The sequence below is a fragment of the Lynx canadensis genome, chromosome A2, assembly GCF_007474595.2.
Source record: "Lynx canadensis isolate LIC74 chromosome A2, mLynCan4.pri.v2, whole genome shotgun sequence".
NCBI lineage: Eukaryota > Metazoa > Chordata > Mammalia > Carnivora > Felidae > Lynx > Lynx canadensis.
In genome coordinates this window covers 1,195,064-1,208,585 of record NC_044304.2, presented here as the reverse complement: position 1 = coordinate 1,208,585, position 13,522 = coordinate 1,195,064, and the positions used below count along the sequence as shown (strand labels likewise).

General features: G+C 61.1%; 1 protein-coding gene across 5 annotated transcripts in view; it reads right to left on the bottom strand.

Annotated features, from left to right (window-relative positions):
* Window positions 1–11,980, bottom strand: part of DOT1L (DOT1 like histone lysine methyltransferase) — a 63,936-nt gene extending 51,956 nt beyond the window's left edge. For 2 of the 5 annotated variants that reach the window (XR_003973124.1, XM_030335777.1), the window contains exon 1: window positions 11,838–11,978. Coding sequence is in view for 4 of the 5 variants with exons in the window: in XM_030335777.1 (XP_030191637.1) it covers window positions 11,838–11,918 (81 nt within the window). In the remaining variant the exon portion in view is untranslated. Of the gene's footprint in view, window positions 1–11,837 lie in introns of all 5 variants that reach the window. The other 3 variants (XM_030335769.1, XM_030335761.1, XM_030335789.1) reach the window with 3 other exon arrangements.
* Window positions 11,981–13,522: the final 1,542 nt, after the last annotated feature.

Below are 13,522 nucleotides of genomic sequence, written 5' to 3'. Positions count from 1 at the left end.
CACCTGTTTGGCGAACGCTGCTACCTAGGAAGCTGGCAACGGGCACTCAGCTTCACTGGGTCCCCCGCTCTGGGGAGCGCACGCAAACGTCCATGCTAAGTACAAGCGCTCGTGTCTTCGAGTGCACACCACACGGAGAGCAGTCACCACACCGAGATGACGCCATCACCCAGCTCCCCAGTCGGGTGCTGATCTGAGGCCCCAGCTTCATTCCTTCAGACGCCCTGACCCTACTGTCCTCAGCACCACCCAGCACACACCGCGGACAGAGCGCGGGTGTGGGGATCCCCCGCTGTCGTGCTCGGCCCCAGCCCAGCCTCCTCTTACGCCCTGAGGACAAAGCTAAGAACAAGCACCCCTCGAGTCTCACCGCAAGGGATCTGCACAGGGGCGTCTGATGCCCTCCCCCCTCACTGCCTCGACTCGTTCACTCTGCGCGTCCGCACGGCTGGCGGGGGCTCTGTGCTCAGGGCGCGGAGGCAAGGGAAGACCAAGAGGGGGGCAAAATGACACGGGGAGCCCGCGGTGGACGCTCTGCGGACGTACTACTGCGACGAACCCACCCGCCAACTCCACTCTCCCGATCCCCATTTCCGACAAGAATGTCGCCCAAGGAGCACCGTCCGCTCCCGTCAGGGATCACGGTAGGAGGGCAGACCCCGAGAGGTCCTGGGAGGCACCAGAACCCCCCGGAGGGCTCGTCAAGTACAGATGAGACCCACCCACAACGTTTCAGAGTCAGGGGTCTGGGGTCTGCGTCTCTAACAAGTTCCCAGATGAGGCCGAGGCTGCCGGCTGGGGGACCCACTCTGCGAACCGCAGCCCTAAGGACACAGAAGGCTACACTCACGCACGCCGTGACGTGGGAATTGCCGTGGACAGGAAGGCGGCGTGTGGACAGAGTTCCCAGAGTGGAGAACAAGAATGAAGGTGGGTGACGGGACACGGCCCAGCTTGGCCGGCAGATGTCTGCCGGAGGGCGAGAAAGGACACGGCAAAATCAACAGGCGTCCCGAAAACTCAGTCCGGGAGGAGGCCAGCGGGGCAGAGAGCACAGGGCCCGGGGGGCCCGGCTGGGGCGCTCGGCCTCATCCATCCGCCTATACGCCTGCGCACCTGGGGGCCGGGGCTGCGAGCGGTGGCGAGGACGGCGGGCCAGCACGACGCGGCACGTGCGGGGCCCGAGCACCAAGAAAGGGAAGGCTGTCATGTGGAAACGCGTGAATTCGCGCAGCAGCGGCAGCAGAGAATCCTAGCAGCCGGGTCCACCATCAGCCCCACATGTCCGCACGCCCCCGGCAAGGGGACAGCAGGGTGGCAACAACAGGTGCCCTCGCTGCAGACTCCAGGAAGGCGGTGGAAGCCAGCCCCGCCAACCATGCCTGAGGAGAGGACAGCCCACAGCTGAGGTCTGCACGAGGGTGACAGGCCTCATAAGAACAGAGCGCCGGGCCAAGCCAGGGCCATCGCAGGCAGGGGAGCCCGGCGTGGCCTAGTGAGCTGGGTCTGCAGCCAGCAGACTTCAAAGGATAAGAAGCCAAATTAGGGGCGCCTGGGTGGCTCAGTCGGTTAAGCGCCTGACTTCTGCTCAGGTCACGGTCTCACGGTCGGTGAGTTCGCGTCCCGCGTCAGGCTTTCTGCTGTCAGCACAGAGCCCAGTTTCAGTCCTCTGTCCCTTTCTCTCTCTGCCCTCCCCTATGCGTGCGCGCACGCTCTCTCTCTTTCCCTCTCTCTCAAAAGTAAATAAATGTTATAAAAAATAAAAAATAAAAAAAAAGACGACGACCGCAAACAAAGACACCAACGCGGAAGCACTCTCAGGGCCGCTGGAGGGGCCAGGTGGAAAGACAGAGAGACTGTAAGGAGCAGAACGTTTGTGTCCCCAAATCCCCATGCTAGGGCCCCGACCCCAGCAGAATGGTCAGGAGACAGGGACTTTGGGAGGTGGGGAGGGTCAGGTGAGGTCATGAGGGACGGTGGGAGGGACGATGGGAGGGACGGTGGATGGGACCCGCCCCCACCCCTCATGGGATTAGTGCCCTTGTTAAGAGGACGAAGGGACTGGAGTGCTCTGTGTCATGTGACGACACGGCGAGACGGTGGGGCTGCCGGCCAGAAGTGGGCCTTCCCCAGGCACCAACGCCGCCAGCCGTCATCTTGGCCGTGAGAGGCCCCCCACACCCCCCTCCCGCCGCGGGGTTCTATTGCTACAGTCCAAGCAAACTAAGACAGAGACCCCCAGGGCACACACAGTAAACAGCCAGTGTTCACAGGGTGACTCGGGGGGAAGAGAGGAGACAAGGAGCGGCCAAGGAGGAGCAGACCTCCGACCGAAGGCAGGGAGAAGGACACAGGTGGGAACGCGGAAGTCCAACCAAGAGTGCCGGCCGGAAGCGCGGAGTTCCCCGCGGCAGCAGCACACAGAGCCGGACGTGGCCGCGGACAGCATTTACTGACGGAATGAGCTTCTGCAGCGGGACCAGGGACCCTGGGGCGGGCTGGGCAGGGCAGCCCAGCTCTGAACCCAGGTGCGGAGCACCCCGAGCCACCCGCCCACGCCCCGCAGAAAGACGGCCACAGCCAGGAGGGCGGTCCCCTCCACCCCCGAGGACCCGTGTGGAGACAGCCCCGGCCCCGTAGCAATGAAGAGGGCTGCATGGGTTTAAGATCCGGGTTTACAGCACCGCGCCTCAGCACCGGTCCCCCGCTCCACAGGGCTCTGAAAAGAACCGGGCTCCTTGGAGGGAGGGCTGATTCCAGGGCCAGCGCAGAGAACACACAGGTGAGCCCGAACCTCTGGCACAGCAGGCAGCCAAGACGTGTCCCAAAAAGGGGCACAGGCATGCCAAGGGCCCAGGACAAAGCCCGGGGGCGCTCCCGGTGGCCGGTTCTGGAACACGAGTGACAGGGTACTGGCTCACAGACCGGACAGACTGGACCGTGGCCCGGAGACGGCATACACACCCAGGAGCCACGCGGAGGCTCAAAGTGCAGAAGCAGGACGTGGGCAGGACCCAAAGCGGATGCAGGAGCAGCTGAAGGGCCGGGGGGGGGGGGGGGCGCGCGCGCAAGCCCCACCACACCAGTGCTGCAGGCCAGGCCCCCCTCGGGCCAGAAAGCCCCTGGGCCGACTCGAGGACCAGGGTCCCCGACAGTCTCGAAGCGCCCCTCGCAGGGGGAGGGGGAAAGTGGCAGCAACGTGCCGGTGGGACACCCGCCGAGAACACACAACCACTTCCAACCCCACACGAGAGCCCCTCTGCAAGGACGGGCCGTTCTCTGCAGGGCACACAAGGCGTGCAGGTCGGGACGGGTGCCGGCCTTTCCTTGGACGTGAGGAGCAGCGGCAGGTTCGAGCTGAGGACACACGACAACTGAACACAAAGGGGGGGACCCTGGGCTGGGCCTGAGCAGACAGGGACACGGGAGGTGAAGTCACTGGTCTCCTCAGCGCCGGCCCCGCTCTGATCCCGGTGTCATGGGAGCTGAGTGAGGCGCAAAGGAACCCTGTTCTGTTTGTGCAACGCGCTTTCAAGTTCAAAATCTCTTCCAAGGAAAACGGACAAAGTTGCACAGGGAGGTCGGACCCAGAAGCTCCCGCTGCAATGCAGCTGGGCCCTTCCCTCAGCCCGCCCTCCCCGGGAGGCCCCCCCCATCCGCCTGAGGGAGACACCGCCGGCCGCCTTTGGACTTGGCAGGAGCAGCACCAAGACACTCTCGGCACACCTGGGGCTCCGGCAGGCCCAGGAAAAGCACGCAGCCCCTGATCCTGAGGCTGTGAGTCCCAGACCCACGGTGAGTGCAGAGGTCACTCATAGAGAAAATCTTGGGGACGCTTGGGCGGCTCCGTCGCTTAAGCGTAAGACTTCGGCCCAGCTCATGATCTCACGGTTCACGAGTTTGAGCCCCGCGTCGGGCTCTGTGCCGGCAGCTCGGAGCCTGGAGCCTGCTTGGGATTCTGTGTCTCCCTCTCTCTGCCCCTCCCCCGCTCATGCTCTCTCACACTCTCTCTCTCTCTTTCTCTCTCAAAAATAAATGTAAACATTAAAAAGTTTTTTTTAATCTTTAAAAAAAATATAGCATACTTGAAATCTTTTGCACATGCTAATGATTCCGTGAACTTCACGGTACCTTTCCCCAGCTAAAATTCTATATTCCTCAACACAAAAATAAGAAAGACATGTAACATAACACTCACATTAAGGAACATATCACAGTCTGAATCTGTTTAAACATCTTAAAACTCAGTGTGGACAATTTGCTATTTTAATAGTCACCTTAAATTTTATCCAGAAGCTTCCCTTTGACAGGCCCATCCACTTGAGCAGAGAAGGTCCTGTGACAAAATGAATGCTCATTCTTGACCACTTTATTTTTTTAGTATTTTTTATTTATTTAAAAAAAATTTTTAACTTTTATTCATCTTTGAAAGACAGAGCGTGAGCAGGGGAGGGGCAGAGAGAGAGGGAGACACAGAATCCGAAGCAGGCTCCAGGCTCCGAGCTGTCGGCACAGAGCCCGACATGGGGCTTGAACTCGCGAACCGCGAGCTCATGACCCCGGCTGAAGTCAGAGGCTCAACCGACTGAGCCCCCCAGGTGCCCCCTTGACACTTTAAAACAAAGAGCACCACTTCAGTCTGAGCTCCTGCTTAAGATCACCGGACAGGAGCAAAAGCAATTAACTTGTGGTTTGTCCTCCCGATGACCAATTCAAGAATCACAAAAGCACTTTTACCAGCTCAGAATGAGAGGAACTCAGAACGAGAGTCCACGTCTACAGATAAGAGCAAAGACAACGGGAACACGGCTGGGGTAGGAGAGTATTAGCCAACCCTGGAGATCAGCCAGGAGAGGGTTAGGACTCAGAGCAGCAGAAGACCCTGGGAGCCCCGTCACCCACCCTCCGGAGGCAGGGGGCAGCTGCTGGTGAGGCTCCAGGAGGGGAGCAAGGGGCGGGTCTCTGGCTCACGCTTATCGTCAGGCCAAAGTGCAGAGTGGGGCAGGGACCAGGGCAGGCGGCCTCGGGCCTGGGCAAAGACAGCCAATCAGGCCGGCGAGGGCACCCCTGTTCAAACGTGGTCAGCCGTCCGCACTGAACCAAGCACGGAGCCCTCCTGCCGGAAGGCCTGCAGTCAGGAAGGACAGGACCTGGGGGGGGGGGGGGGCATGTCTGCGTGGCTCCCTGGTCTGTGAACTGGAGCCTGTGCTGGAAAGCCCTCCTCCTAGTCACGCCGGTCCTTCTCCTCTGCCCTCAACTGGCCGGGTCTTCAGACACCACACGCCCACACAGAGAGCTGCGCAGGGAAGGCAGCCCCGCGGCTCACAGCCCTGGCGTCTACGCAGCCACGGAGACCGCTGGGGCTCTGGGCCTGCCGTATGTCCGTGGCGGGAGGCGGCGCGGGGAGAGAACCGTCTGTTCTGAAAGACCCACACGGTGACTATGGCCACACGGGGGCACCCGCGTGGGGAGTGCCAGATCTGGAGCCGAGTGAGGGGACAAGCCACTACCCCGCGGGGAAGCACGGCACCCGCCGAGAGCGGCCAACGCACCTCCAGGAGCTGCGCGAAACGTCAAGGCTGCTCGTCACGGCTTTGGAGCTTCGCTAGTTTTAAGGACTAAACTTAACGTGGCCCCCGGAGTAACGTCACGCTGCAAAAGGGGCCAGAATGGGGGCAGCTGATGCTGCTCAGGTAACCTCCCTCCAGGGAGGAGGGTGCTGGGCCAGGCGCTCTCAGGGAAGGCCTCTGCTCTGAGACTCACAGGGAGGGAGGGCGCAGCCCCCTGCCACCACCTCCACCGCACCCCCTTCCCGGCGCCAGCGCTGACCTGTACAGGCCTTGCGACGGACGAGGGTGCTCAGAGGCCAGGGCCGCATCCAAAAGCACCCTGCCTACCACCCCGGCAGCCCCAACTCCAGGGGGCAAGGGAGTCCCACCGGACACCCTCCCAGCAGTGTGCCAGGCCTGCTGCGTGGCCCTCAGCAAACCATCATGAAGAGCGGCTCCGGTGGACGAGTTAACATTTGAGCCCCTCGAGTCTCCGTGGGAAGAAGAGCCACAGGGGTGCCACGAGGCCTGAGTCCAGCTGGAGGAGAGAAGGGTGAAAAACCCGGAGGGCGTGAGGAGAGCTCGAGCGGTCCCAGGAGCCAAGCACGGCATCAGGGACGCCCACCCTACCGAGCAAGCAGGCCAGAGGGCCGGGCCGGGCCCATCACAGCTTACCCCTGCGCAAACTCGGTCCCACACAGCCCCGCACGCCGTGCTCTGCGGACCCCAATGACCAGGGGGTCCGGAGGAAGGAGCCCCCACAAGGCAGGGGAGTCTAGAGCTGTGCCATCCCAGCAGCAGCCGCTGGCCACCTGGTGCCGCAAGATCCCATGACCTGGTCCATCCACGTAGGGGAACGTCCCTCGGCCGCGAGCAGGAGCGAGGAGCCCACACCCGCTGCCCTACAGACGAACCCAGAACATACGACGGGTCCGCTGCGCACGCGCACGTCCACAGATGAGCGTGTCCGCCATGCACGTGCACGTCCGTCGGCCACAAGCAGGAACAAGGTGCCCACACCCGCCGCCCCGCGGCCGGACCCTGAACGCACAACACAAAGGGAGAGAACCAGAAACGAGAGGCCACGCGGGGTGTGAGTCCCCATTTGTGAAACGTCCAGAACAGGCTCATCCATGAACAGGAAGGGGTTCACGGGTGTCAGGAGCTGGGTGGGGTGGGTGGGGTGCTGGGGGGGGTGGCTGTTGTGGGCGAAGGTTTCCTTTTGGGGTGATGGAATGTGCTGGAATTAGAGGTGGTAACTGTACCACCCCGTGAATGGACTAAAATCCGTGGAATCGTACTTTAGATGGATAGATGGTACAGTGTGTGCATTATATTGCAATAAAGCCGTTACTGATGAACAAAAACCACAAGACCCAGCACTGTCCCTGAACCCCACCCCACCCCCAACTGTCATCCTGGTCCCTCCTGTGTCCCTCCCCATCCAGCCTGGCCTCCTGTGCCCGCCCCTTCACGGGAGAGCAGATCCACCCACAGTGAGCCACAGGCAGACCAGGGAAACAGAACCCCGTGAACCACTTTAAACACGTCCCTGCAAAACAGCCATTCAGAGCAGCCTGAGCCCTCCAGAGCTCCTGTGGTCCCGCAAGTCACAGCCCCCCACCGCCCCAGCCCCACCACAAAGCCCCGGAAGCCCTGTTCCCCAACTCCTGAACAGAAGCTTCGGGTTTTTAAATGATAGAAGTGTTATCAGAGTGAACATCCACGAACGCTCACCCCCGCTTGCACCTGGAGTGAATTTAATGCTCTCTGTGCACTAGCCCACGCACCCCCGTGACTAACTGAAGGGAATTCAGGCTGAAGCCTCTCCAGAAATGAGGAAACTGAGGCTTAGGGAGACTGCACGATAAAGGCCAGAGCCCCTGACCTCCCAACTCCCGCTAGCAGCACCCCGGGTGCTGTGCACCAGAAGAGGGGCTGGTCCAACGCAGGGGAGAGGGCCTGCGAGGTGCCCAGGGGATGCAGGCAGGGGAGAAGAGAGAATCCGGTCCGGGAGAAGAGCACGGGGCAGAGGAACAGCAAGGGGCGTGCAGGGAACTGAGGGGCGCACCAGAGCCACATGTGGGCTGCAGAGTGGCAGACGCACCCCGGCACCCCCCAAAATGCGGCAGGTCCTCGGCAAACAGAATCAATGCCATGGGCCGGCGCTAGCAGGAGACACGCTGTGGAATTGGTAGGGACAGCTCGAGGGGACAGAGAAGGCAAGGGAGAGGCTTCTGGAAGTACAACCCTGAGAAAAAGGAAGCAGGAACGTTATTCCCACAGCTGGGGAGACGAAGACACAATTGCAGGGGCATCAGGCAGAGGAAGAAGTTTCCCAGGAGAGAGGCATGGGGCCCAGGACCCGCTTACTCCCAGCTGCAGACCGGTGGCACCCCGCAGGTCCCAGCATTCAAAAGAGGACCCTGGGCGCCTGGGTGGCTCAGTCAGTTGAGCACCTGACTCTTGGTTGCAGCTCAGGTCGCGATCCCAGGGTCATGGAATCGAGCCCCACATACCGGGCTCTGTGCTGCACTGAGCCTGTTTAAGATTCTCTCTCTCCCTCTGCCTCTCTCCCCCACTCACTCACTAAAAAAAAAAGAAAAAACTCCTAAAGAAAAGAGGACCCCAAAACGCTTTGTATCTGGATTGTACCAATCTCAACGATACGATCGTTCTCCTCACTGGTTGTAAGATGCCACCACTGGGGGAAGCTGGGTTTAAGAACGTGGAATGTCTCTGTTATTTCTTATGGCTTCCAGTGAATCCACGATTATCTCGAAATTAAAAGTTTAAGAACAGAGGCGCCTGGGTGGCTTGGTCGGTTGAGTGTCCGACTTTGGCTCAGGTCATGATCTCACAGTTTGAGGGCTCGAGCCCCGTGTTGGGCTCTGTGCGGACAGCTCAGAGCCTGGAGCCCGCTTCGGATCCTGTGTCTCCCTCTCTGCTCCTCCCCTGTTCATGCTCTGTCTCAAAAATAAACATTAAATTAAATTAAATTAAATTAAATTAAATTAAATTAAATATTAAAAAATGAAAGTTTAAGGACAAAAAGGACAGAGCTCCCAGAGGGAGGGTAGAGTGGGCAGGCAGGTCCCCTGAAGCTCTGCCACCGCCTCCCTGGAGAACCCCTGAAGTTCCCAGCTCCCTCTGGCTCCCACCCATCGGGAACAGAGCACCAGCAGGCATTTGGACCTCAGGGACCACATAGGAAATTCAGCCCTTTCCGATTATCCCTCCCCCCTTTAAAGTGGCTACTCCACCCACACGAAGTTATCTAAGGGTTAATCTGCCTTCCACCTGAGTGTGGATTAGGCAAAAGGCTCACACCAGCGAGGTCAGTGTCAGAAAATATTTTCTGAGTCACAGGGAAGGATGGCTCACTCTGCCCGCCCACTTCAGCTACTACTCACAGCCCCGCTGAAAGGGCATGACTGCTGGAGGGCATTCGTCAGAGAAGTCGTGGGCTCCCGGGGAGGAAGCTGAAGGCGGGGACAGTCACGCTGGGGCCGCTCCCCCGCCCACAGGCTTAATAAGTCAAGGAGGGGAAGGGCCACTCCACACCCTGCCACCAGGCAACCAAAAATACCACAAACTCCCCTCCGGTGGAGACCTGGTTTTCCCACCAAAAGCAGGGCCACCGTGAGCGGCAGGCAGGTATCCCAGAACTCTGAGTCACGGAAGGAACAAAACTCAGCCTGCCCCCTCCCCCTTGTCAATTTCCCCAAAAACCCGTTTCTGAGACTGGACATTCCCAGCGTGGGTGGCTGTGGCTGTTGACACTTCCTCCTCCAGATGGCCCGGCCACCGCCTCCGGGAAGCCACCCCCACCTCCCCCCAGGGTGAAACCAGCAGCCCTGCCCTCTAGGACTAAGTCGGACCATAAGTGCACTTCTGTGTGTATGAGTCACCTACCTCCCTGCGTTTGTAGGTTTCTGGAGCAGAACACTGCCCAGTGCCCTCTGCGTCCCCAGCAGGTGCTTGCAGAACGGGTAAATCAGGGAACAAATAAGCCCCGTCATCTCACACATGCGGTCAGATGAGTAACGTGACCTTCTGGAAAGTTAACTCACCAACCGGTCCATTTTCCTAACATTCATCATCGAGCCGTCACAGAGTACGAACCCTCCCAAAGGTACCGCCTCCCCCTTCCCACGAGAAAGCACAATCCCTCAGTAGGGGTGCGGAAAGGCCGCAGGCATCACTACAAAGCGGTGACAAGCGAGCTGCTGCGGGCCACTGCAGGATTTCACTGGGCCCTCCTGCCCGCTGGCCCGGCAGTGGCACAACTATGCCAGGAACGGGCCTGCTCACGTCAGGCAGAGCGCCGGGCCAGGCGGGCAGCACAACCCTGTCCCCTGCCAAACGAGGTCGAGGCCAGTGAGGGAAAGAGGCTCTGCAGTTCAGAACCACCCACCACTGGGAAGCCAGGTCCTGCCAGGCCCAACACAGAAGGGCCTATTTACAGCAGGTGCGAATCGCTGTGGCCTTGCTCCGCTCCAAATAAAAGACAGCGGTGGGGACATCGTGACTGTCTCCGGATGAGCTTTCACCATAGTATCAAATGCCTGGAGAGTGGCCCGCAGTGAATTTCCTCACTCTGCCAATACTCAAGAATACCCATCTGTAAGATGTTCGAGTGTCAAACACAGCAGAGTGCCCCCCCCCCCCCCCCCCCATACTTCCTAAGGGGAAAACTCAACTTCAGGTAGAAACCTGCCCCCACACGTTCATAGCAGCTTTATTCGTAACCACCCCGGCCACCAGGAAACATCCCCCGCGTCCTGGCACCCGCCTGCCAAGGGGGAAAGGAAAACACGGAATACGACATGGCAAGAAAAAGGCGTGACTTCGGATACCCACAGCAACGCGGATTAAGTCTCAGAAATGCTCGGCTGAGAGAAAGCGGCCAGAATCCACTTATCTAACTTCCTGGAAAAGACAAAACTGCAGGGATAGAGAGGAGATTAGTGGCGGCCAGGAGGAAGGGGGCGAGTTGGCAGCGAAGGAGCAGCAGAAGGGAAGGCCGAGGGGCGAGGGATCCGTCAAAACCCCCAGAGCTGCGCTGTGCTAAAGAGAGCGGCCGTAGTACGTGGGAGCCACCGCGGGTAAAAACCAGTTCCGTTTCAAAGAACGCGCTGGCCAGCCAACTGGTGCATGCCGAGCGCTGTCACAAGGGCCGAGAGAGGCGGAGGCCCGTGCGACGGTTGGAGTTTTGAAGGTTCTCCCCGCTCGCGCGTCGTCACCTTGGACGTCTCCCCGCCCTGCCGCACTGCTCGGGCCGCCGGCCCGGACGGACGGACGGACGGACGGACACACACACACACACGCACAGACGGGCGCTGCCAGCCGGAAAAGCCGGAGCCCGGGCTCGACCCCGCCTCCGGCCGCAGGATAAGCAAAAATAGAAAGCTCCGGAGCGCGCGCGGCGGGCTGGCAACCGCGAAACCCTACGACCGCGGAGCACCCGGGGCCGGGAGCCAACACCCGCTCCCGGGCGGTCCCAGCGCTCCGACCCCGCCCCTGGCCGCGACGTTTCCAAAAACTGACACACACGGAGCGCGCGTGAGGGGCGGGGCGCGCGGGCTTCCCCGCCGGGTCCCCCGGAGGCCCTGTCTCCCCGCGAGGCGTTCGCGCCAAAGGGCGCCCCCACGCCGCCCGCCCGGGGGGCCCGCCGCGCCCCCCCGCCCAACGGCACACTGCCCGGCCCGAGCCGCCCCGGGGCCGCGGACACCGCGCCACGCCGCCCACCCCGCGCCCCGGCGCCCCGCGGCCGCCTTGGTAAATTTCCGCTCGGCCTGTCATCTTCCAAGGGTCACTCGGCACCGGGGGACAGCGTGTCTCGTGCCCCAGGTCCGACCGGCCCACCCACCCGGGACCGGGGAGCCGGGACGTCCCGTTTGCAAGGGTCCGGCCAGCCCACCCACTCGAGAGCAGGGGGGCTAGAAAACCCGGCGCGGAGGGAAGACAGGGCATCCCCCAAACGGAACAGCCGGGCACACTGACAGCGCAAAAAATAAACTACCCCAAACAGAAGGAAACCCCGGTGTCAGCGCACACACCGCGGCACGGCCGGCTCGCCCGCCGGCCCGGACCCCCCACCCCCACCCCGCCGCGGGCACCGGCAACGGCAGCCCCGCGCCCCGCCGCCCGGCCCCGCAAACGGCCACGGACCCGCAGGGGGATCCGCGGGACCCCGGCGGCACCGTCGGCGGGCGGGCGGGCGCGGCGCGACGCGCCGCGGGGACCCGGGGCCGGGGGGCTGGGGGACGCGGGGGCAGTACTCACGTAGACCGGCAGCGGCCACGGGTAGACGGCGGGCTCGGCCCCTACGGGCGACTTGAGCCTCAGCTCCAGCTTCTCCCCCATGTCGGCGCGCGCGGCCGCCGCACCATGCTAGTCGGGCGGTTGGGGGAGGGGCGCGGCGCCGCCGGCGGGGGCGGGGCGGCGGGCGGAGGAGGGCGGGAGGGCGGGAGGCTGAGGGGAGGGGGGGGCCCGGCCTGGGCCTCGGCCGCCGCCGCCGCCGCCGCCGCCGCCGCGCTCCCCGTCCGGCCCCCGGCTCCTCTTTGTGGTCACAGGCCCGGGGCCTCCAGCGCCGCCGCCATCTTGGGCCGGCGTGAAGCGAGCACAATGAGCCGGGGGCCGGGCCGAACCATTCGCCGCGCGCGCGCGGGGGGGGCCCGGCGCGAGGAGGCGGCGCGCGCCCGCTGCCCCGCCCGCCGCGCCGCGCGCGGCCCCCCCGCAGCCCCGCCCCGTGGGCTCGCCCGCACGCACGCACGCACGCACGTCCTCGGCTGCCCTCGGCTACCCACGCCAGCCCGACGCGGGGACCCGGGGAGACCCCGCGCGTGTGGGATGACAGGTTCGAGCCCCGCCCCTGGAGGAATGGGGCCCGCCCCCCGCGCCGGTAGTAAAGCCGTAATTCCTGGTTAAGTAGGAGGGTCGGCCTCCAGGCCGCCGCCGCCGCTCGCCGCTCGCCGCTCGGAGCACCCGACTCGCCCAGCAAGAATGCAGTTTGTTGAGTACCCGCTGGGCGCGGGGCCTGGACACTCGTTAGTGACCAGGGGGAAATGCCCTGCCCGCAGGGAGCTGCGCTTTCCGAGAGGATCACCCAAGAGCGTGCCTGATCTCCTGCGTCCACTACAGTACTCCACATGCGGCCAGGAGCTACTTTTCAAATCGGTGGACTTTAGGTAAAGGACGTGGTTACCCGCCATGGCGTGGGTGGGCCCCGTCCAATCAGGTGAAGGTCTTTGGGAGGAAATAAGTAAGCTTCCCCACAAGGAGGGACGTCTGTCTGCAGTAGTCTTCAGACTCCAGTTGCAACATCAGCCCTCCCTGAGGTTCCAGCCTGGGGGGCCCGCCCTGGAGATTTGTGACTTGCCAGCCCCACCTCCGAGTCCCGTCACCCAATTCCCTAAACTAAAAGTTCGTATGGATCTATAACGTGTACATACACTGAGCATATGCACACCTATGCATTTATGTGTGTACGTGTATGCATGTAGTATATGTGTAAGTAAGTCTATTTACAGGTGCGTGTGTGTGTGCGAATATGTATTATATATGCATACAGACGAGCATACTATATGCACGTGTATGTTAGCTGTGTATACCTATATATATGTGTGTATATATGTATTGTATATATATTGTATTGTATTGTATTATGCATTATTGTATTATGTATTAATGTATTATTGTATTATACGATATATTATATGTATATATGTATTATGTATATATTATATATATGTATTTTGTATACATATATTGTATATATAGTATATATTGTATTATGCACCTGTTGTACATGTTTAGATGCATGTGTATATACACGTATTGTAAAAACGTGCATATGTGCATTGCATATTGTATATGTACAGAATACATCTACACACCTATATTTCCCTATATGTGTGTGTAAATATACACACACAGACAGACATTCTCTGCTTGGCTGGAGAGCCCTC